Consider the following 24,273-nt stretch of genomic DNA (forward strand, 5'->3'; position numbering starts at 1 on the left):
ACTTTCAAAAGTACATTCTGTACAAAATAGTAAGTTTCTGTTGTTGAAACCTGTCTGATGGTTATAAATGACAGCAGCCACCATTCTCTTACAATGGAAAGCACTTGCCTTCTTGCACAGCTAGAGAAGTTTCATGTGCCTCATCCACAAAAAGAAACAAAAAAGGCAGCTTCTTTAATGTTTTAATGCTTCTTTAAATCTGCAGTGAGACTCACTTAACACTCTAAAATGCAAATGCAGACTGACCTATTACCTTGGAAATAATCCTCAGAAAATCCCTTTGATTGTTGTGTTTCTTCCTCATCGATCTCTCCTCAAATCTTGTTTGCTGCCTTCACTTCTGTCAGACTCACAGATCCAGTCTAATTTGGGAACTGAATATATTATACTCTATTTTAGCCATAGTCATGCAAACTGACTGGATACTCTGTTGCTGGAGGAGCTCAAAACAAGCACAGGATGGCCTCAAAGCTAAGGAAGATGCCACACTAGTGGCAGAAATGTCTTTGGTCTGATTTGAGACCAAGAAAAGCGGTGTGGCTGTGAGTAAAGATGAGCCATAGAGGCAGCACTTGTGTGCTAGATTCTGCAGAACAGGTTTAGTTAGTTTTAGGTTAATGCTGTGCCGGTGACTGGGAAAAAAACACCTCAAAACCATGATACAGTATTTGTAGCCCAGTATACTGCAGGCATGACCTGCTCCTTGGCACTCGTAGATTCCAAAGAATTCTCTTTCAGAGACAGTACCAGACATAGTTATCCTCTATGGAATAAACAATGAACTCCTAACTAGTTACAGTACTTCTGAACCTCTAAGCAGCAGTCTGACTGCCTCTACGGCCAGAAAACAGAGTAAGGAAAGGGACAGAGACGCACGGCAGAGCTGTGGGGAGTGCCCAAGAGAAAAGGGACTGCTGATGTGACAGGAGGTGAGGATGGTAAGCACTGCTTCTGGGAGAGGCATCCCCTGCTGCTGCAGTAGTTGCCACCTCTGAGAGTAGGGTGCATCCTGCTTGGCAGCAGCAACAGCTGTTGGGACTCTCCAGCACTGACACAAAATAAGAAGGCCTATCTTGCTGACTCCTCAGCAGCCTCTGTCCTTGGCAGTTTCCTACTTCGCCAACTGTTAGAGCTGAAGCTGAAATCTAGCTCTCACCAGTCCACTGCCAAAAGGAGCTGGCAAACTGTGGAATGTCACCTAAAACATCCTAGTTACGCACAGCCACAGTGCATGGCACTACATGATTTCCTGCTAGAAGGAGAAAATTTCTAGTTATGAGTCAAAAGATTTGTGGACAGAGATGCAAGCATTTATTTCCAGGTGAAGTACTGCTTTAAATTCTTAGAGCAAATTCAGCATTGCCAAAATACCAACGCTATTCTAGTGGAACTGTTGCTGTAGCTGTAACACTCCAAGGTTACACAGCAAACAAGATTTGCAGGGTAAAACAGTCGCTTATTAGGCCAGCAGATGCAACTGGAAAAGCTATGGGCACAACACTAGGTCTTGCTTGCTAATTCTATTTTGGAGAGCATGTTGGATTTTAATACAGGAATGGAAATACAGTATTTATATATATGCTGATGTTGTACTTTTTAACTCACCGTCTCCTCATTTTTCTTGTTTGATTTGGTCTTTGATTCTCCTAAAGCTTCCATTTCCTTTGTCCCAGATCCTTTCTCTCTCTTTATACTCATATCCCTACCAACCATCCCCAGACTAGGGATTCCTCCAATACTTTCTCCTGATGATATTTCCTTGCTCTTCCTCAGTTCTACTCTTCTTGCACTTTAATGAATACCAAACCTGGTTTGGTATTCATTAAGCAATTTCTGGTTCAGTTTTCTCCATCTTTGACTCACCCCTAGTTTCCTTCATTTCTGTGATCTTTTTGCCTCTTCTGGGGAATATTTCTTCCATGAAAAAAATACCTGAATATGTGGTTTTCCTTTTCTCCTTAGCTGCACTCCTGCCTAACTTTCCCTCTTTTATTTCTCCGTTTCTCTTTGTCTCAAATGTATGATTTTTTCATCTTCCTCTCCACTTCCTGCTGTGCTCAATCCCAATTCCTGATCTCCTTAATTTTGCTCCTTAGTCTTTCACACTTGTTTGGCTTCTCTCTAATAACAATATTCTCTTCCATCTCAAACAATTGATTCTGCTTGCCTTTCCACCTATTGCAGCATTTTACTTGCAGTTATCACTTCTCTGATCATGCTATTTACAAGCCCCTTGTAAGTTCCCTTCATACACTCCAATCCTATCCTTTCTTATTATGAATTCTACCCATCAGATTTTTGTGCAGCCTCTCTTCACAAGATTTCCAATATGCCTGATTTTACCCATCTACACAGCTAAACGTCTTGTCCGGGGTCTTGTTATTTTATCTTATTATGACACTATTCCTTTGTACAGGATGAACAAATACAGTCGAATACTCTTGGGCTGAGATGAGCAAATACTTAACTAACAAGCAAACAAACTTTGCTCTAATAAAAAATAGAGCAGGAAATACTAAAAATCATTGTCATCATTTTATTGATAGTGTATTCTCCCTGCTGCATCATGTTCAATTCTTTTTGCTTTATATCAAAGAAGTATACAGAAAAAATTAAACTATTTTCAGAAATGTATGACATTCAAACTAAGAAAACAGCATGAAAAGAGACTGAAAAGTTTGAAATTATGTAATCTGGAGGACTATAACATCATATCATAAAACATGGTATTACATAGGAATACAGAGCACTGAACAATAAAGTGAAGCAAAGCCATAGGTACATTTTAACCCTGACAATGTAAGAACTAGTGGATCTTAAATGAAGAAAGGAAATGTTCAGAACTTTACACAACTCATAATTACTGTGTGAAACTCATTGTTCTAAGGTACAAAAAACCCAATAAATTTTAATGGATTCTAAAAAGGAGGCAGCTTGTCTCTGCACAATAAAAAGATGTGGTTATTTTTGGGTCACTTATGTAAATTTCTTCTTTCAGGGAACAAGTGTCCAAGTGACTGAAGGTCAGACAGTTTTCCCTTCACAAGATAATCAAGAAAGATTGCTATGGGACTTCCTGTTGATTCTTGTGAACTGGCTTATACTGGCAGAAACAGGAATCTCAACTGATGCAATACTGGACAGATATGGTGCTAACATTCTCTGTTTCTATGTGAAACATTTGGTTACTTCTTGGAAAAGACCAATTCTTAAGATGAACATGACATGCAAGAAGTCTGCAGGCTTGTGTGTCTTAGTAGTCAGGAACTTGGTAACCCTTCTCCACAGGACACAATGCAAAGTTTATTTGCTGTGGGTTAAGTCAGTCACAGCAATAAAACAATAGCAAGGCAAATAAGACTGAATTGACAGTGGGCACAAAATACTTATCTTCCCTACTAAGGCCTTCCCTACATCATGCAGTTCAGCTCAAGTACCAAGAGTACGCAACAAGGGGAAAAAGTTTCACTGTCACAGCTTTGACATCAAAATAAATTTTCCAAGGACAGCTCAACTACATACACATATATATTATCCTTGACAAATGTGCATCCAGTGCATTCTTAATCTCCATGGAAAATACTATTTACATCTTTACAAGCTACCTAGAGGGTCTAGCTGAGTACTTTTCCTTACTGCCAACATTTTTATGTTATACTTCCTTTCAGTATCTTTCATTAAAGACTAAAGTTTTTAAGACCATGACTCCTCAGCTGGCCTCCTCTTTCTGTAACCACTTTTCGCCTTTTTCAAAAATTACATCTCTGCAAGTTGCCTCTGGTTTACTTTGATCGTTCTAATTTTTTTGAACTCCCCATATTCTTGATATTATCTAACTGATGTTAGCCCAGGGCTAACATAGCACTTCAGCTGAAGTCTTGCTAACAACAGAAAGAGCATATTTAACAAACATCAAAACTCAAAGCAGCCTTTAGTGACACTTCAGTCACTATGCCCTTTCAGTTTGACAGTGAACATTGAAACAATGTAGCATCTAGTTTTACGAGTTATGCAGTTAATTAATAGAAATGTTGTGTAATCGGTGTTTCCAAAGTATGCTGATGAAAATACTGTGTGGGATCTTGTTGCAGATCAGTTAGTATGTATGATAGCTGTCACTTCTTACTTCTCCTCTGGTGTATTGATCTGTCAAGGAAAAAAAAACCAGATGGTCTTGACTGACTTTTTGGCAACTCCATCTATCTGTTAATCATCATCTAGATGCTAACATGCTTACCTATTACAGTATTTTCCAGGAATTGGCATCATACTAGTTGATGTCAACTATAATTTCTGAGCTCTTTCTCATGCCTCTTGCCCCATTTAATACATAGATATTGTGCTTGCCTATTTCTGATCTTATGAAATTTCTGCCCTTCAAGTTATTCAAGGTAAGCACTAACATTCCTGAGATTGCTTCAGTTTCTTCTTCTCATTGTAGATAAGTGAGGTGAAGTAATAATAAAATGAGACAAAATATCTTGTTCAAGATGTGGAAGTGTAAGGAAATGGAAGTTCTTGAGGGGATGGGGGGATCCATAAGTGAGGATCCATGATCAAATTGCTAGAGGGCCGATACAAAAAATGAAGAATTAGCCTGAAAAAAAATATTCTGAGGCTATGCTAACAAATTAATTTTCTTTGTACCTATAAAATGTCTTGTATATGCAGATAAAGTGTTTTAACAATTATTGTTGTGTTTTTATAGTTAGAAACTAGATGAGTAACCATCATAGAAGCACAAATTACAGTCATAATTTGTACCTGCTACAAAATGAGTGTTTTATTTTATGAGGATGAAGTTTCTCTTTGTGCAGGGAGAGTTACCACTTGAGATCCACTCCTCTGAGCTATTCAGCATTCAGTAGTTTGTCAAGTTAATAGTAGCTTACATTACATTTACAGCATTAATACCATTAGTATAATTCACAGATACTCTAAGGAGGGGCTGACACAAAGGCATTACTGTGGTGATCCCCCATAAAGGATTGATGAAGTAAATGAAAAGTTTTGGAGTTTTTTCCAGACATATGAGTACATTCATAGGGAGGCAACCCTATGAATTTTATTATGAGTAGATACCTTCATTGCATGAATACTCATCTGTGGATCACACTGGGAAAAGACATGAATTCATACTGACTCAAAAAATATCCCTTCCTGAGTGATGCATCATTTTATGTAAAATTCTGGATTCTAGGTATGCAATTAAATGCTCTACTTTTCTAAGCATCTCAGCCAACCCTCTGGATAAATAGCCTGAATTGCACAAGTGCAATGCGTTAAAACCCATGAGCTAATATATGGTCACTAGGAAGTTTACATGCCCACTGGTATGACTTAACCTGCCTCACCCACCTAATGTGAATTATAATTGGTTTGAACATAAGGAGAGGCCTAAAGTTTTCTCTATAAATGCTGCCACACAACCAGAGCTTGAAGTCTTATCATATAGGCCTACAGTTGCTCACAGAAATACAAAGTCCAAGGCACAGAGGAGCAAGGAAGCATGACTGGTAAGTAGAAAAAAAAAAAAAAGAAAAGAAAAGAAAAGAAAAAAAAAGTCTCTTTGTGTATAAGGAACGGGAAACTGAATGATGTATCATATATTAGCTTTCTCTGTGGGGTTATGTTTTGTAAAAGGCTCTAAACTGCTGGAGTACACTACATTTTGAGATTATGAATAGGTTGTTTCAGCATTTTTCTTTCCTGAATTTTCCAAAAGACACAAAGAAGGAAAAGAAGATCATCCTTACTATACTGGAGTTACATATTATAAAACCACAAACAGAGCAGAAACTGTGACAAACTGCAAACTATCTTTTAGCACGAAACTTAATGAATCGGAGAGTTGTTCAGGTATGAATGAATCTTGTGTTAATGGGAATATTTGTGCCAAGAATAGACTATGGGACAGATTCCTTCCTGTAGATTCAGAGTCTGCAAACTGCAATGACATTTTAACTATTTGTTAAAATTAGCATGAAAGACAAAGGTACTTTGAAATACAGACGAAACAAGCAGATGTCTAGCAGTGAGGTCTAGGAGGAAAGATGTTAAATCAGTACACTTCAGCGAGCTTGGCCATGTTCTCGCTTAGGCCTGCTCAGGAAATTACATCAGTCCACAGAGCAGAGGCTTGAGCGCAGAGATGACAGGCATTGTTTTCCCCTCATAGAGGTTAAAATGATGCATGGTTACCCCCTTCTCGCAGTTTTAGGAGAACTGATTGCATTAACTCTTAGAACAAGTGTTTGTCCATATACTATTATTTGAAATAATTCATGTTTATTGACCTGACCTACTTGTGCTAGCATCCCTCAACAGTGTCTGCTGTCTGGCCTGGCCTGACCTGATGGTGCTTAGTTATTGGCTGTCTCAATGCATCTGCTAAATGTAATACCATCTAAATGTTTACCTGTTTAAAAGCAGAACATAGGCTGGGAGGGAATCAGGTGCATACGATGGGCATAAGGCTATTGATTCTCTCATAAATCTCCTCCACTGAGCAGAACTAAAATAAATGGCAAAACACAATTTGATAGGTCAAACTGAAAGATTGGACTGAGTAGAAAAATCGTGTTCCACAAAAGAACTATCAGATAAAGGGGACAGTAAAAACCTTCAGCTACAGCAATGGGGAAAAAAAACCACAAACCAATTGTTTCTGCATTGTAACACTTCCTCTTAAGTAACAATTTGCCAATAACTTAGGCAAAACATTTTAGCAAGGTGATCTCTAAAACTTCCTCTTTAATTGTCATACACATAAACATAAGTCTATCCTTCCTAACCACAATTTTCTTATTGCATGAAATTCAAGAAGCAATAGCAGTGTTTAACGAACAAACTTGTACTTGCTGACCACGGTCAGCACTTTCTTGCAAAATACCTAGGGCCCAAGAAACATCCAAGCCCATGTTCAGTTGGAGATGTCAAAAGTGCCTGGGGACACTCCTCACGGTGCCACACACAATTTTAATATGAAAAACTGCAGGGTCTGCATGCAGGTGTGTGTGCACCTAACTGTTTTCACTCCATCTCTCCCTCCCCACCCTCTCCTGGACCCCTGACACACACATCCTGCAAAAACACACACTTACTTCCCAGAAAATTTTTATGCATCCATGGGCCAGTCTCTAATGGATCTACTTTAACAGAATCCAGAAGGTGGTGTATAAAGAAAAGGGAAAAGAACCTAAAAAGGTCCTATAAATTTGATAGCATGATTTTTCAAGGGTTTTGACAGTCTGCAGCACACTACTGCTACTAAGGATTCAGCCACTTGTTTCACAGTCTCACCCTCGATTATCTCAGCTTTCATCTGTCACTTTTAAGCTTCAGTGTCATTACAAGGCATGAGTCACACTTGAAAGCATCTTGTGTATTAGAATTAAGAGCACTTGCCCACGGAATGGCACATCCTGTTGGATTCTTAGAAGAAACAAGCAGAGCGAGGTAGTGATGGGAGCCTGCAAAGAGGCATTCTTTGCTGATGAGTCTGCAGCAGCAGCTGGAAGTTAAAACTTCCAAATAATGTCTTTACTCCATTCCAATGGAAGAGATGTGTGTGTAAGTGGGAGCCGTAAGGAAATATATTTAAATATAATAGGTTACAAAATAACAGGTTGTGTGTAGCTATGTGGGAGCTGCTGGGGGAGCCTAGCATAGATTCATCCCAATCTGTGCACTGTCAGTGTGGCTTATTTCTGTGTACTGGTCCCATGGTAGTTTTTGAAGTTCACTTATTAGTACATGTCACTTCTACGTCACTGTCAGTCTCCCTGCTGGAATAAGCCATCTTATCTGGAATGAGCCAAGATGGCAAGAGAAGATCTGAGCACAGCTAACAGGGTAGCCTACTTCACACAGACAATAGGGGAGCTGACTATGCTGAGGTCAGCTACCTTCAAAGTCTGGCTCTTGGAGAACTTCAGGAACAATCAGAAACTTCAGGAAGGCTTCAGGCTGGCTTCCATTCAAAATGGCCCTGCTATCTGGGACATTGTGAATGGAAGAGGAAGACAGAAAATAAGAAGTATGACTCAGATAACATATAGGGCCCAGAAGAGATCTCTGTCAAATGCTTTTCCATATGGACTTGACCAATCTCCTTCAGGGGGTTCTAGTTCTGAAGAGTGTGACGTGAGTTAGTGCATCTGTGAGTCAGTTCTAGGGGCTCAAGTCTCTCCCTGGTGTGGTTCATAAATACCATATACCTGTAAAAAAACCCACTTGACTTCCTATAGCAGGAGTGGGTTTTGCTGATGGAATTCCTTGCTTAATTATCAAACAAGGGAATGTGAGGGGAGACAGAACAGCCCAGACTTCTGAGTGTACTGAGGTGGTCCCCAGTGAGTCATGGCTATATGGCCGTAGCATAGTGGTTTAGGATTTAGGGGTATGTAAGGAAAAGCTGTGCTCAGAAAAAATAAAGGAGTAGATAGGCTTCTGAAACAAAGGCACAAATAATAATAGGTGACATTTAATAGAATTCAAGTGTCACTGCGGATTCATACAGAGTTGGTGGGGAAAAGAATGACAATGCAAAGGACAGAAAGTAATACTGAGGGGTATTAGTCTATTACGAAAGATGTCCTTCACTGTTCCGTGCCAAACGCTTCCTCCTATATATTAATTTCTTTAACACATTTACTGGAGTGAGGAAAGAAACCTGGGTATCACTGGAAAAGGATGTCATGAGTTATACAACTAAACCAGTTTGCAAAAGATGATTCTGATATAGTTTATTCTGGGTAAATAAAACAAAATACTAAGATGGCTTAGTGCTTTAATTTTCTGAGGTCCAAAAGAATTTTCTCTTGCTATCTACCAGAGTTTCAAGCACCTGCCTGTGCAATCCTCACATTTACAGCCACCACACAAGCTCTGCACTTGGCTTACAGGAAGCTGTCTGGGTCACCCGCATTTTCTTTGACTAGTGTTAATATTTCTCATTAATTCAACCCTCATTCTCAACGTTCACCCGTAATCTTTAATCCAAAGGTCCACTACATATCATTCATCTGTTTTACAAGCAAAGCACACAAAAGGCCTGCAAGGCAATTTAGCCAGAGCTGGGAATAAACACCAGAAGCCAATGCAACAGATGCAACTTGTTCTCCTTGTCATAATATCTTCCTGAATAAACGCACTGTAGCTATTTTTTTGAATGTGCTGTTTATAACTATGCAATCATAACAGCAAATACCAAAACCAATTATGCCATTAACCTATAGGACAATATCCAGCACACTGTTACTGTTACACAAAAAAAGGTGAAATGCATGACAAAATAAGCATCGGGAACTATTTGGTGAATAATCACTGACTTTTTTTTTCTTTCAACAGTAACTACTCTTTCTGTCAAAGAGAACTGTTTTGCTATGTACCCACGGATAGGCTGAAATCTTAAAGCAAATTTATTCTGAAAATTGTTAGTGTGTCACTTAAGAGAATTTAAAAGTATGGGTAGGAAAGCGTAGCTTAACATCTGAAACATCAAAGTTTGGACTTGACATTGTAAAATCAAATTCTAAGAAACTTTATATTTAAGAATTAAATTCCTATCGTTTTTAAATCAAAATTGGGCTTTGCATGTGATAAAACTATCGTTTCTCATAAGATTAAATATTATTAATGAACAGACATTTAAAGCAGTCTGAATTACACCCAGTTAAAAAATGTTTCTTCTAGTAACACCATTTTATAGTAAAAATTAATAAAATACTTCTGTATATGAAATGGGTTGAACAAGTTTAAATTCTAGAATTTCCAAACATGATCCAAACCTGAAAACAGAATAATTTGCGCTGCTGAATAATAAGCCCAACCAATTAAAACTGTGCATGTGGGGAGGCGTATAGCTGCAGTCAGTCCCGTATAATGGGTATCACTCAAAGGTGTTCTTAAGACTGTGCATTGAGTACATCAAATTTTACAGGTTGTTTCACAGAAGTATCAGAATTAATCTCTCTCTTTCTTAACAGAAAGTGGAGCCACCTGCAAAGCATAAACAAAAATCACTCTCCTTGCAATTAAGCGGAAGATTTTTGTCCACAAATCGGCATTGCCAGTTATATGTTCAGAGATATCCTATAAAAAAAAATAGTAGTGTACCAGCTGAAAACAATGATAACTATTTTATCACAAGCCACAAATGTACTTATCTATCATCTCTGTAGCGTGCCATGCAAATACGACATGGAGGGCTTACATGTTTAATGTTGTTAAACAATAATTATGTGATAAATGAAAATTTGGTCCTTTAAATTTGGCCTGATTAAATCTGGGGCAGAGGCAATAGCTTGCTTGTTGTTTTGCAAACTACTACAATGCTGGGGAAGGGGGGAGCAGCTCCAGGAAAACAAAGGATTCAGTGAATTAATTTAAAGAAAAAGTGACTGTAAATATTGCTTGTGAAGTAGGCCAAATTAAAAACGATGTGATACAAGGAGTTATGCTATTCCTATAACTTTATAACAGAAAGAAAAGCAACTAAATGATGACATTCTTATACATTTAAATACGTTAAGAAACTCTTAACAAGAAGCTAGACTGTTAGGGATAAATATTGTCAAGCTTCAGATATTAAGTTGCAAGGAAACCAGATCAGAATATGGGGACCGAGAGTGCAAAAAATGAATGAAAAATTAATCCTCAAGCCTTGTTGGTCAGATAAAGGCTGGGAAGCAAAGGCGGCTATGCAAGCTCCACCCTCACAGGAAATATTGCAAATAAGCAAATTTACACCTAGACTTTTAAAGAAGTGAAAGGCACCACCCACTCCTTGAGTGAACAGAAGTAGAGGAGGCCATTCAGAGGAAAGCTCCAGAAGCTGCTTATACAGGACGTATTGATCAGATATGGGCCAAGGTGAGCAAGGAGGAAGCTCCTTCTGTGGTGCTCTGTTATTTTCTTACATCCATACCTCATATTCAGTTTTTTGATGGACACTTAAAGATCACTCCTTCTCTAAGGAGTTTTGATCCAAGAAAAAAAAAGGAAGAGAAAATTCTTCCATTAATAGTTAGGAGAAGGATTTTCACAGGGATCGCTTTTTTTCCACTTGTGCACATGGGGAAAGCAAGCTTATCAGAATGAGATTTGGGAGAACAGGTGTATTATCTGATGTAAAAATATTGTATTTTGCAAATAGGAAGGAGAGAAAAGTCTGCAGCTAACTGAAGTTGTCAGACAAGTACAAATGAGAAACTGACAAATCTGACATAGAAAGAGCAAAGAAAAAACTTGAAGGAGGTAAAGGCTGAGGGAGGCTACAATAAGCAGAGAAGATAGAAACCTGAAGTTAAAGAAGAGAGGATAAAACGATTGAGGGGATATTTTTTGTGTGTGGTTTGTTTGTGCAGTGGGGTTTTTTTTCGCTTACATGCCAATATTTATACATATGCAAACTGACCAGTTTAATAATTATTATAAATGGTCCCATGTTGCTTTACCAACTTTGTCAGATAACTCCTGCCTTTCTAAAGACAACTCTCCCTGACCCCTCAGCTTGTTCTGAAATAAGTGTGCTTCATTGTTAAGTTTCTGAAGATTTTTTTTTAAAGTAGGTATGTTTCTGAAAAATCAAAATACGTGCTGCTTGCCTCAATACCGTAAAAAAATGTGTTCCCCCCATTTGAATTGTGACTATGCTGCTAAGGCTGCTAATGTAGTTATTTCAAGGCTTGCCTAAACTTGATTAAATTAAGATCTTGCTTTAAAAAAATCTTTACACTAATAAATCTGTTTGAAAATGGGATAATGATTTTTTACTCAGTAATGGCACAGGGTAGCTGTGTTCCACTACTACAGCCCATACTCTTACTCTTTCCTATTCTTCTTCTTTGGGGGGGAGGGAGGAAGGGGAATAATAAACATAGTTTTAAAAAGCACACAGTGCCCTTAGGAAAAAAATATATTTACTTCTGCACTTCTGCACTTCATATAAACCATCGATCTATCTTCTACTAGAGAACCCTCCATAGGCTCTGATAATGTCAGAGCCAAACCAATCTCAGATGCTTGTTCTTTGGCCTCTGACTGAAGCCATAGTTCACGTGCAAGAGCTCTCTGAAACATACTATTTCCCGTACCTTATTTTAGTAGTGCTCTCTCTCCAATTCTCCCAATTCTCCCACTACCAAATGAAAGCCCAGCGTCCATCAACATATTCTTGTTATGTTGTCCCAACAGATAGCAGCTGTCACTCATATCAGAGGTACCTGACACATAAATGGGGCCAGAGATCACATGCCATTGTTTAAAATGCAGAAGTGTTTCTCAGTTCAGTCAAGTTTCTTTATTTCTTATTCAGAGGCCGCAAGGCTGTGCCTCTGTTAGTATAACACCATGTCTTGGAATGGATAACACCTTGAAAGACTTAGCTGAGTTCAGCCAGATTCTTTATCCAAGTAACACACAAGTATTCAATTCTCTCAGGGTTCTCTCCTGTTATGTCTTTCTGATCATTCTTTAGTGACTGCTACACTACTCCTATATGTAATTATGCAGATAATCGCTAGCAGTCTATGCAAGATGGACTCCCCCCAAAAATGCTCACATAAATAATTTCTATTTTTGATGCAAACCTCACAGGGGTACTAGTTACCTGTAGAAAGTAACATGTAATTCTTGAGTGTGTCTGTGCTCCTTCCTCCTTGGATGTATCCTCAAATTTTCTTGCTCTTCTCGCTTTTTCATAGCTGTAACGCAGCTGAGTACCAACTGGCACCTGAAAGAAAATGCAAGAGATCACCACACAAGTAAATTCTCTAGCAAAGAGTTGATTGTGAGGAGAGGGCAGACCTTCATTCTCACCTTCAATGGAACAGAACACCCTGAGCAAAACTTAACATTTATCGTAGAAACAGGTATGGCTCCCAGCTTCTTTCACAGAAAGAGTAATGCTGCCTCGTGATGTTCTTTTGGCCTGATATGCACTCTAACAAGATAATATCTTGGAGCCAGCATGCTGGTTCACATAGCCATGGAGCTGTCTGAGGTGTTTGTTGTACTACTCCCACCTCAGCTGGCAGTGATAGCTTCCTTCAGTTTCCAGCATATAGCACACATTCTTCTGAGGGGAGGGTTATATCCATGCTGTTTGTGGATGACTAAACGTGTATTTCAACAGGCTAGGGAAAAAAAAAATATGTTGTTTATTTTCCTTAAAAGGTCCAAAACCCTCAAAGCTGGCTAAGACCCAGGCCACATTTGGTATCTCCAGCACAGTAACCAAGGAGAGCTGGAGTGCAGTTGTACAGTCTACCAGTTCCAGCTCTGTGACCATCTCCATTTCCAGCCCACCTAATGCTGTCATTGGACGTTACAAGCTGAGTGTTCAGACTACATCAAGTGGCAGCTCCTCTCCTGCAAGCCTTGGCACCTTTGTTTTGCTCTTTAACCCTTGGTCTTCAGGTACGAACATGTTGAATTTACCCTGAAAGAACTAAGTTGCTTGTAGCTTCATTAATATTTGTAGTTCCTCCATTTGATCTATATTTCTTTAATATGGGGGCTGAATGTTCATCACATAATGTATCAGTGAGAAAAGGGTTTAACAGTTTCTTAGGACCTTCTGTTACATAAAATCAGCTCCGTATTGTGCACACAGTAGAGAGCTCCTTGCCCTAAAAGATTAAGTTCTGCTTTTGCCAGAGCTTCCCTACTTCTGCACGAGTTTGGAAGAGCGTGTCTGGTCCCTGCAGAACCAAGAAAAGAATCACATCTACCAGCTGCCATCATCTCCCAGATTTGACAATGCCATTAGTTCTGTCTTCACTCGGAAACACCCCGCCCCTTTCTCTAATTATTGTGATCTGTTTATAACACCAAGAACAGCAAAGGGTGAATAGCTGCAAGCACCCTTATTGATGGAGACTCCTGAGGTTTTATTTTTCCTGCTGTGGTTGTACATACCTGTGTTTTGGCTTCTCAGGTGATGATGTGTTCATGCCTAACAAGGCTGAGTGTGAGGAATACGTGCTAGAAGAGTTTGGCATCATTTTTGCAGGCAATAAAAATCATATCAACAGCTTTGGATGGAACTTTGGGCAGGTAAATGCAGCACTGAAACACCAGTGTTTTGTGCTCTGATTTTCACACAAACCAGGTGACCAGGGCTTGTTTTCTTTTTCCAGTTCATTGCATACACCTCTGAAGAGCAGGAGTCTGGTATTGCAATTAGAACTCATGCCAAGCCCTGTTATACCTATTAATAAGAGGATTTGTAATTGACTAGTCAGCGATAATGACCTAGGACTCAGAGGTGCAGACAGCAGAAACCTTAGAGTCTGCTGGGTAGTACTGTAGCAATGCTGTAGCTTTTGAAAAGCTCATTGAGTTCTAATCTTCATAGTTTGTTGAGGCTGCATTTTTATATGATAACTCCTGGCTGAGATGCAGCACCTCATTAGGTGACTAAAAAAAAACATTAAACACTTATATGTCTCTACTTATCCTGATTTTTAGTAGAGTAATCTGTGTTTACAAAACACTAACTTACTTCTATAACATAGTTTCAAGGAGATATTCTCAATATTTGCCTTTCCATGATGGATCGAAGCTTAAACTATCGTCAGGATCCTGTCACAGATGTATCGCACAGAAATGACCCCAAGTATCTGGGCCGTGTTCTCAGTGCAATGGTAAGTAACATGCTCAAGAAGTTCAAACTACTAATTGTTCTTTTAAAGGAGTTAGTGAAAGACACTTCCCAGAAAATTTTAGGCCACTCTATGCACCAGAAATGCGGGCCAAAGAAACACTTAGGTGGCCACCTGATCTCAGCCTGCTAAATTTATCTCATCTGTGGTATTTCTGGTACTTATCACTATAAGAGCCAAACGGAATGTTTAAGACATGGGGTGGTATGTTGAGGGGCAAGTCCTTTGGAGGTCTTTAGTCCAACCTCCCATTTGAAGTGGAATTACAGTTGTACTAGATCAGCTCAGCCATGGATTTGTCAGGCTGCCTTGAAAATCTCCAAGGATGGAGCTTTCGTGGCTTCTCTGGGTGACCAGTCCAGAGCTGCACTACCCTCTTAGCGAGGAATTTTTCTCCTGCGTCAAATAAGATTTTCCCAAGCTACAGCTTTCTGCTGTTGTCTCTTGTTACATAACATGCCAGAACAGAAAAAAGTTGGACTCTGACAACTTAGCGTGTTCCATTCAAGTAGTTGTAAGCTGCTATTACATTCCTCTTATCCCCTTCTTAACCGGACTGAACTAGCCCAGTGCTCTCAGCTTCTCCTTGTAGACTGTGTGCTCCAGGGCCCCTGACTCTTTGTAGCCATCCCTCCTGGGCAGTGTTCAGTGTCTCAACTTCCCCTTGAACTGAGGGACCCGAAACTGGAAACTGGATTCCTGGCACAGCCTCGCTAGGGATAATGAAAGGGGGTTAACAGCTTCCCTCAATCTCCTGGTCACTTTTCCCAGTGTAGCCCAGTGTGGCGTTTCTCTTTATGATGAAAGAGCACTGTTGGCTCAGATTCAATCTGGCATTTGCGGTAACTCCCAGGCCCCTTTCAGACAGCTGCTTCCCAGCCTGTACCAATGCATGGGGCTATTCTATCCCAAGTTCTGAGATCTGCACCTCTTCTTCCTGAATTTCATGAGGTCTCTATTGATGCAGCACCAAGATTTTCAAGGTGATGCTGTGCCCCATTTGTTGTGTCAACCACTTCCTCTAAATTATTGTAAATTTGCTGAGGGCTCACTATATCATGATCCAGGCACATTCTGAAAACTTAGCTGCATGATATGTTTTGATGATGCCATTCAGTCACACAGTGGTAAAGTTGCCACCTCGTGTCAGGTAGTTTCATTGAAAACTGGTGTTTGCCTTCTTGCCTGGTGCTGCTGTACTTGGGTGGGAGAAACAGTGATTAAATGCTCTCCATTTCCTAAGAGGACTCATATTTCATTTCCCTAAAAAGATGAGGCTTCTTCCTGAAGGCCAGCTGCATGAAGCCGTGAATTTTGTCCACTAAAATGTCACTCAGGGCTGTTCTTCTGCCCGCTCCCCTACCACTACTATATCTGTTATAAACTCTTAATTTTTCTCATCATGAATTTAGTGAATATTTTTACAGGTCAATGCCAATGATGACCAAGGGGTGCTGCTAGGAAACTGGAGTGGAAATTATGACGGTGGGAAAAGTCCAAGCAGCTGGACTGGAAGTGGTGAAATCCTGCACAACTGGAAGAAATCAGGATTCAAACCTGTTAGATATGGACAATGTTGGGTTTTTGCAGCAGTATTGACTACAGGTATGTTTTATGTCATGCACATAACTGACACTGCACAGATTCTGTTAAAAGAAGCACTAATAATAACACTTCCTCCATGAAAGTCTTTCGGGGCATTAGTGTGTTGTATGAAACTTCATATTCCAGAAATACTGCTTTCTGACTATGGGTTTCTATTTGCTTTTTAGTGCTTAGATGTCTGGGGATTCCCACTCGTACAATTACAAACTTCAGCTCTGCCCACGATGCAGATGGAAATCTGCGTGTGGATGAGTTTTACGATGCAGATGGAAATCATTTGGACAGGGCAGCTGACAGCATATGGTAAGGCTCTATGATCTTTAACAGTAGAACCTATCAATGCCTATGGAGTCTTCAGGCGCAGAGAATAGATGACAAATTTGTTACCTTCTTAAAATTTGCCTTTAAAACAACTATACACACAGAGGATCAATAAAAAAGTACTACAAACTTGGTGTTTTCATTCTTTCTCAGTTAACCAGAGAATTGTGCCATGAGTTACACAGATAATCGAAGCTAGGGCAGGCAAAATTACAGTTACGATGCCACAGATTACTGAAAATCATGACATTACACTGGAAATATCAAACAGTGGGACTTAGTTTGGAACCATCCCTCAAAAAAAGCTCAACAGAACCAGCTTCCCTGCCTTTTGTTTTTTGCAGTAATCATTTGCAGTGAAAATAATTTAATTATTGCCACTATTAAGCATCAAATGCAACTCAAGCAATCTTGCATCCAGCAAAGAACAGGTGCAGTCCCTCACTTTTTGCCTTGTTTACTCCCCTGATTGTTCTGGACCCATTCTAAATCTAACTAGCATTGTGCTTTAAAGAAAACAGCAAAAACTAAGGAAGTGCACGTGCTCAGAACTTTTGGAGAAAAACAGGGTCAAGACATTTTGTATAATTTTTCAAATTTGCTTTCTGCCCTTGAACATTCACATCTGTTGCACAATGCAATTTTCAGCTCCCATCTAGTTAATATATATTCAGGATCAGAGTGGAAGTGCTCAGACTCAGATAAGATTCTATATAAATGGAGACATTAAATACATTTAACTAAGATGGCTGATTAACAGATGCGAACAGGAATTTAGAAACACATACTAGTAGCTTGCTTTGTTCGCTCTTGCATATAGGAATTTCCATGTCTGGAATGAAAGCTGGTTTTCCCGCAGTGACTTGGGCCCTTCATACAGTGGATGGCAAGTTCTGGATGCAACTCCTCAAGAAGAAAGTGGAGGTATGCAGATTTTATTTCAGGAATAACATTGAAAAATTATAAAGTCAGTCACTTTCAGAGAGAAGAAAGAAAAGAAAAAAAAGCGCACCATTGTAAAAGTAATTTCTCATCCTGCTCAGAAATAGAGTGGTAGAAGAGAATACTTCATAGCAATGGAAAAGCCTCAGATCATCTGTGGATGCCAAGAAGCAAACTAGACTTCTAGGAGCAGTCTTTCACAGCAATTCCTATGATTTCCAATGCAGGTATCCAGAGCTATTGAAAATCAAGAGATAATATAGAATAAATCAATTGTACCTTCAGAATAAACACAAGATACATTGAAGGTTGGCGTGATGTGAGGGTCTATGCAGATGAAAGCACTTGAATGGGACAACAGCACTGGGCAGTTCAGGAATCATCGATAAATAGCTGTCTAGTAATTGCTTACCGTTAAAGAGTTGATTAGGTCTAACTAATTTTTTCTTGATACCATAGGAATTTATCAGTGTGGTCCTGCCTCACGGAATGCCATCAAAGAAGGAGATGTAGATCTGGACTACGACTGTCCATTCGTATTTGCAGAAGTGAATGCAGACTGCATGTACTGGAATTATGACTCCACGACTGGAAAGAAAACATTAATATTCTCTAAGTCTACCATAATTGGTCAATCCATCAGCACAAAGGCAGTTGGTAGAGATGATCGTGTAGATGTCACCAATGACTACAAATATGAAGAAGGTAAACAAACACACTGGTGGTTCCAGTTACATAGCTGCTTCGTTCCCAAACACATATAAACTTTAGGCCAGGAGTCTCTTAGTGGGCATTCTATTCAGTTCTAACAGAAAAGGGAAGAGAAAGGTAAAGAGTAAAAAATACTGCCTTGCCCCTTCTGATATGGAGCTGCTTTGTGGGACCCAAGTAAGTCAAGTCCAAATATCTCAGAGTAAAACGTTCACTGTTCTGCCTGCTATTGGTAATGTACATTGGCTGCCTCTGCTTTGTGAGAGTTAGTCTATGGCCCAGTTTTTTGACAGTAGGGTGAAAGGCCCGTTACAGAAAACTAAGCTAAAGCAGCAGTTAGGCCCAGGAAGAGCCACTCTTTCAAATGTCAAACAGCACGTAAACTTGTCAGACCTTTGGGTTTGATAGTGCAGAAAAGAAATCTGAATCATTAACTGAATTTCCAAGTGTAAAGAACGAACACTGCTATCGGAAATACCTATCAGAAAGGTGAAAAGCATGATAAAGGAGAGCCCAAATAACTAGCTTCCATTGTGTACTGGCTCTGGCTGGGATGGAGTTAACTTTCTCCATAGCTGCCTCACTAAAAGCGTTGGTAACACCCTAGTGCTTTGGTTATTGCTGAACAGTACTTGCAGAGCACCAAGGCTCGCTCTCTCCCTCCCTCCCTGGCACAGCAGGTAGCTGTGGGTGGGCAAGAGGCTGGGAGGGGACCAGCCACGACAGCTGACCCCAACTGACCAAAGCTATATTCCACGCTATACGACTTAGCGCTCAACGATAATAGAAAAGGGAAAGACAGAGAAAACGGGGTGGTGGGGGCATTCGTGGTTATGGCATTTGCATTCCCAAGTGACCATTACGTGTGTTGAGGCTTTCCAGGAAGCAGCTGGACATCTGCCTGCCAGCGTGGCATAGTGAACACATTCCTCTTTTTGCTTTGCTCATGCACAGTTTTTGCTTTCCCTGTTAAACTGTCATTATCTCAATCCACAAGTCTTTTCACCTTCCTTCTTCCTTCTCCCCATCCTGCAGGAACAGGGAGCGAGTGAGAGGCTAGGCAGATGCTGGGCTGCTAGCCCGAGTCAGCCCACCACACAGTGCCATCAGCCTCCCCTTGTATTATGGGCCTTTTCTGTATTAGCAAATAAAATTTTACATTTCTAAATATTACAACCATAAAAAAGGATAGAAACAGGAAGAGTGAGAAACTTTGAACTTAAGATATGTGCACAGAAAAAGGCTGTTGGAGGGGCTGTGACAATACTGACTGCAGATACAGAAAATTAGGTGTAGCTGTGAAAAACAGGCTCTGTACATCTGTAAGCACAGACACTATGTTCTGCAGCAGTCACATAAAATAAGATACGCATGTTAACTGTCAAGGATAATTTTCATGGTTCTTTCTGGACAGGCTCTACAAAAGAAAGAGAGATTTTTAAAAAAGCCCGTAAGAAGCTGGGACTTGAGGATAAATTTGATCCTACAGCACCGACATCACAGGAAATTGATCAAAAGCCTGACATCTCAGGGAAGTTCAAGGTGGATGGCCCTTTAGAGGTTGGCAAAAATCTCAGTCTAATTCTGGTTCTTGCAAACTTACAGTCTGATGCTAAGACTGTTAATGTCAATATGACTGCTTGGAGCACTGTGTACACTAGAAGACCAGTTCATGAGATCTGGAAGGACTCCATATCTGTCACTCTGTCTCCTATGGAAGGTAATCTTTCAAATAACTTTTAAACATAATTGTGTTATCAGTAAATGGGCATTAAGAAGCTGTGATGTCAGCTTGGGGGGAAAAAACTCCAACAAACTGCAATCTTAAATTTCTATGCAGAAAAGGCTGAAAAAAACCCTACATTGCACTTATAAACATATCTAAAAGGCCTGTTTCACACTATCATTTCCTTAAGTACTATTCACATTTTGGAAAATGATTCTCAGGAGTGAAAAGCTGGTGAGGAAACAGGAAGTTTCATTTATCAAAATTTGCATAGAAAAATACAAGGGCAACAAAACCGTAGACATCAACTCCAACTAAATAAGTTCCGGTCAATTATGAGGGCCTTTACTGAAAGGGAACAGGACATGGCTAACAGCAGAAACAAGAAACCTGATTCATTAGCACATTAGAATGGAATTAAAGTGTGAGGAATAGAAATAGCTGAAATAAGCTCCACAGAAAAGAAAGTTTGTGTCAAAGAACTGTTGAGGAGTAAAGGTCCTCAGATTTTCTTAATTTTTTTTTTTCAGATGGATTTCAGAATTTTTTCCTCTAAAGTATTAGGAATTGAGACTTTTGGTGAAGACCAAGTTTATATGCCTAATGGCATTACAGTCACTAGTGGCTGCATTTACAGTCAGGAGGGAGGCTGACAACAGGGATCTGATGGCAGGGACCATTTAAAGAGATTTTTGCCTTCTTCTGGAGGATTGCTCTGTTTGCTAGGATTTGTAGTTACATCTGTTGCTACTGGAGGAATCTAGGAAATTCACATTTCCCCCATTCGCTTGCTTACTTTTGTGGGACTTTGCATTGGTGACTTGTCATCTTTTCTTGTGTTTTGCATCTGCTGTGTACTGCTGTAAAGTACTTTGTGGCTCACAGCATTTGCATGCAGCATAGCTACTCTACAGTTCTTCTGTATGAATGGCCAAAAATCTGAAATTGCCTGGCTTCAGAGACAGAGGAGATGTCTTCCCATCTGGTATTCCTTGATTTGAATCACAGCATAAAAACTACTGTAAAAACACGTGATAATAAAAAGCAGATATGGCTAGGAAAGATAAAAGAAACATAAAGACATCATTTAGCATGTCTCTGTATCAGCAAACAGGACTGATGAGGCCTATCAGAGCATGTCCCATAACAAATGTAGTGGCACTGGCACTAAACTCCTTAAACTCCAGCTGTGTTATCTTTCAGAGCAATTGGAAGAAAGACAAGACAGGCAATATAGCGGTAGGGAATGGAGGAGGGATAGCACTGAAGAAATCGCTCTATAGCAGACTGACAGATTTGCATGAATTGAGTTTGGCAGTGATGGCTGAAGGCCTTCCTAGTCCCAGACACAGCATAAAAGGAAAATAATAATATTGGGTATGAAACTCTGTGGGCTTATGTGTATCAATTCCTCTTTTTTTTTTTTTTTTTTTTTTCCTTCTAGAGAAACAATTTCCCATTAAGATACCATATACTGAATATCAACAGCAGTTAACTACAGACAACACGATCCAGGTAACAGCTTTATGTCATGTAGAAGGTGGGATTCAAGTGCTGGTGCAAAGAGACATCACCCTGGACAATCCTAGCATTGACATACAGGTAAATTGCTGTCCCTTTGCTCTAACTGCAGTGGCAGAGAAAGGGGAAAGTAAGCTCTTATAAGCACTTTCTTCCCCAAAAGATATGTTCTTCTCACATTCTGCCATGGTCCATCATAGCAACTCTTAATACCTCCTCTTCTGATGACTGAGAAGGCTTGGATAGCAAAGAATACGGAGAACCTGGCCTTTCAAGCACTTCCTTTGCACAGGTACTTGGTGAAGCAAAAGTGAATAAAGAAGTGGATGTGGAAGTGACATTTACCAATCCTATTGATGTGGAAGTGACAGACTGTGTGCTGCAGGCAGAAGGCAATGACCTCCTCAGAGGAATCCTTGAGATAGAGTAAGTATGAGAAATTTCTCCTATTAAAGATACATGAGCGATTACGTCGGCATGGATGATGTGGAACCAAACAGCGGGACGAGACAGCATTTTCTTCTTGCTGTAATTTGGGAGGCGAAGCACACAGCTTTGAACCAGCTCTTCATCTAAGCTAGGCTTTGGCTCCGTCATTTGGGAGGTCAAATAATTGGACAGAACTTGTTTTCCTGCCTATCTAGTGGGACCACACAGTTCCAGCCAAAAATACACGCTTATCCATGCAGTAAATTTTGCTGAAGCTGTCTATGCTGCTATAGGCCCAGATTCAACTTTTCTGTTCTGATCATAGGGCCAACAATAGGATACATGACTGTTTCTGTCCATACTATACCCAAATTATAGCATATATTAACCAGGATTTTTTTCATCATCTTATTAAATGGACTGCATGGGCCAATTTGTTCAGCCTTTTAAACTACTTGTATTTACATTGAACAGACATAAATGTAAAAAAGCAGATGCACCAGTGTCCCAGCTTTGGGACAAAAAATGAACATAGATTGTTTAGAGACAGGTTGTGATCTCAAAGGGTGGTACCTCTGAAAAGTACAACCCCAAGTATGCTCCATGCAAGGCTATTCCAGATGCAATAAAGCACAACTAAGGAGGATAGCTTTTAAAGAACACACTAAACCATGACCAGCTGCTACGCCACAGGTGACTGATTTACCTTACTAAGGCTTAGAACTTGAACACAGAAGAAATCCATGAGGCAGGCAACAGGAGAATAGGGAAAATGGTGAATATACAATTAATAACTCAAATAAAAATTGAGGTTTTAATTTTTAAAAGTTTTTCCAAAACAAGAACTACAGGGACACTGATTTTCAAGCTCTGCTTTCATAACTCTACAAAAGAATTATGTTAGGAGATTAATAAACAGAGGCAAGAAACTATTAGGTGGTGTTGAGATGGCAAATGGATAAAATATGTTCCTTTTACTATAGATCCCAGGTTCCTGTTTTTATGCTTCAGTGATTTTGTATCTTGTCTTGCTCTTTCTCCTTCACTATTCCACAACTGAAACAGAAATGTTAAATTTTCAGACTGTCCATCACTTTGTACATATCCAAAACTGCACATAAATTTCGACATATGCTAGCAAATGTAGTTATTTCTAAAAAATACCTGGGATATGGGTGTGTGTTCTTTAACTGAATACGCACATACAAACACAAACAAACATACACAGCAACTTAACACTGCTATTTGTCCTTGAGCAACTAGGAATGGTCTATCCCATAATTTATGAGTGCTCCTGAGGGAATTTAGCAATCTCATGTTATCTATCACATACAACTTTATCTTCAGGCAAGGACAAGACAACATGACAGGGTAAGGCTGTTACGGAAAAAGGTGAACATGAGTTTCCAAGAATTACAGAATATACCATTTTAAAACATTTTAACTTTCATTCAGAATTTCCTGCTGTGTAAACACTGAGGTTTTCTTGGTGCTATAATCCATTTTAATTCAGGAGTTTGTATTCACATTCTTCACAGTCTCAGATTATCCCTTTTTTAATAATGCAGTGATGTGTTTTACACCTCCTGTTCTGCTTGAAGCTTTACCTTACTAGTATGTCCTTTGTGTGCTTGTCTGGGTCACTGCCTACTGTATTTGTGAGAGCGCTCAATGCATGGGTTTGGGTATTTAAATACATTATCAGATAGCCAAGTCCTGTATGGTCTTTTCATGGCCACACTACACTGAACTGATAGGAATTCTTACTTAAGATGAGAGATAGTGACGAAAGTAAAGCATGATGCATCCGCCTGTCTTCAGCTTATATTCTTCCCTTTTTTTTTTTTCCTATTTTTAGGGTACCACCATTGAAAGCCGGTGAGAAATCCAGTACAAAGTTTAAACTCATCCCTTTTGAGACAGGTCCCAAACATCTACTTGTTAATTTCTCCTGTGATAAATTTGCAGATATCAAGACCTTTAAGATGGTAAATGTGGTTGACTAAGATGAAGATATACAATAAATTGTCTGTGTGTGTATAAACTGAAAAAATGTCATAAGACATTATGTCTTATGTGAACAATGTGAAAATTAGCAAAACAAAAGCCTCAATTCCTGTGATAAGGGGTTACCAACATTATATCATTAAAATTTTACATTGCAATTTTAAGTAAACTGAGGAATAGTTGATTCTTAATTCACTGTTGTGAGTATCCACATTAATAAAAAGAGCATCTTGCCTTCTATTCAGAGACTGTTCGGCATTTGTCTAGTTTTCTTTGGAAATCATTCTTTCTGGCTCCAGATGTTTCTGCACAAGCATTCATAAACTCATTTCTACACTTCAA

General features: G+C 39.5%; 1 protein-coding gene and 1 long non-coding RNA gene across 4 annotated transcripts in view; one reads left to right on the top strand and one right to left on the bottom strand.

Moving 5' to 3' along the window:
- Positions 1 to 12,720, bottom strand: part of LOC121094701 — a 20,161-nt gene extending 7,441 nt beyond the window's left edge. Inside the window, exon 1 of one of the 2 annotated variants that reach the window (XR_005829924.1) lies at positions 12,614 to 12,720. This is a non-coding gene — a long non-coding RNA (uncharacterized LOC121094701). Of the gene's footprint in view, positions 1 to 12,098; positions 12,225 to 12,613 lie in introns of those variants that run through there. The other variant, XR_005829926.1, reaches the window with a different exon arrangement.
- On the top strand, positions 5,434 to 24,171 carry LOC121094693 (protein-glutamine gamma-glutamyltransferase E-like). Of its 2 annotated transcripts, none has more exons than XM_040608659.1 (13): positions 5,434 to 5,516; positions 12,708 to 12,875; positions 13,180 to 13,422; positions 13,943 to 14,061; positions 14,523 to 14,651; positions 16,097 to 16,274; positions 16,442 to 16,577; positions 17,416 to 17,519; positions 17,997 to 18,242; positions 19,663 to 19,968; positions 21,419 to 21,576; positions 21,788 to 21,921; positions 23,783 to 24,171. In XM_040608659.1, the coding sequence occupies exons 1-13, from the start codon at positions 5,510 to 5,512 to the stop codon at positions 23,928 to 23,930; spliced, it is 2,076 nt and encodes a 691-aa protein (XP_040464593.1). In that variant the 5' UTR covers positions 5,434 to 5,509; the 3' UTR covers positions 23,931 to 24,171. The 2 variants fall into 2 exon arrangements, with proteins under 2 accessions (XP_040464593.1, XP_040464592.1); XM_040608658.1 differs by lacking the exon at positions 5,434 to 5,516 and adding an exon at positions 10,770 to 10,875.
- Positions 24,172 to 24,273: the final 102 nt, after the last annotated feature.

The sequence above is a fragment of the Falco naumanni genome, chromosome 10 (genome assembly GCF_017639655.2).
Source record: "Falco naumanni isolate bFalNau1 chromosome 10, bFalNau1.pat, whole genome shotgun sequence".
Lineage (NCBI taxonomy): Eukaryota > Metazoa > Chordata > Aves > Falconiformes > Falconidae > Falco > Falco naumanni.

Coding starts and splice junctions, on each gene's coding strand:
- LOC121094693 (XM_040608658.1), top strand. Junction 17,520..17,996: donor TCCTCAAGAAGAAAGTGGAG/GTATGCAGATTT, acceptor TTGATACCATAG/GAATTTATCAGTGTGGTCCT. Junction 21,577..21,787: donor ATCCTAGCATTGACATACAG/GTAAATTGCTGT, acceptor TCCTTTGCACAG/GTACTTGGTGAAGCAAAAGT.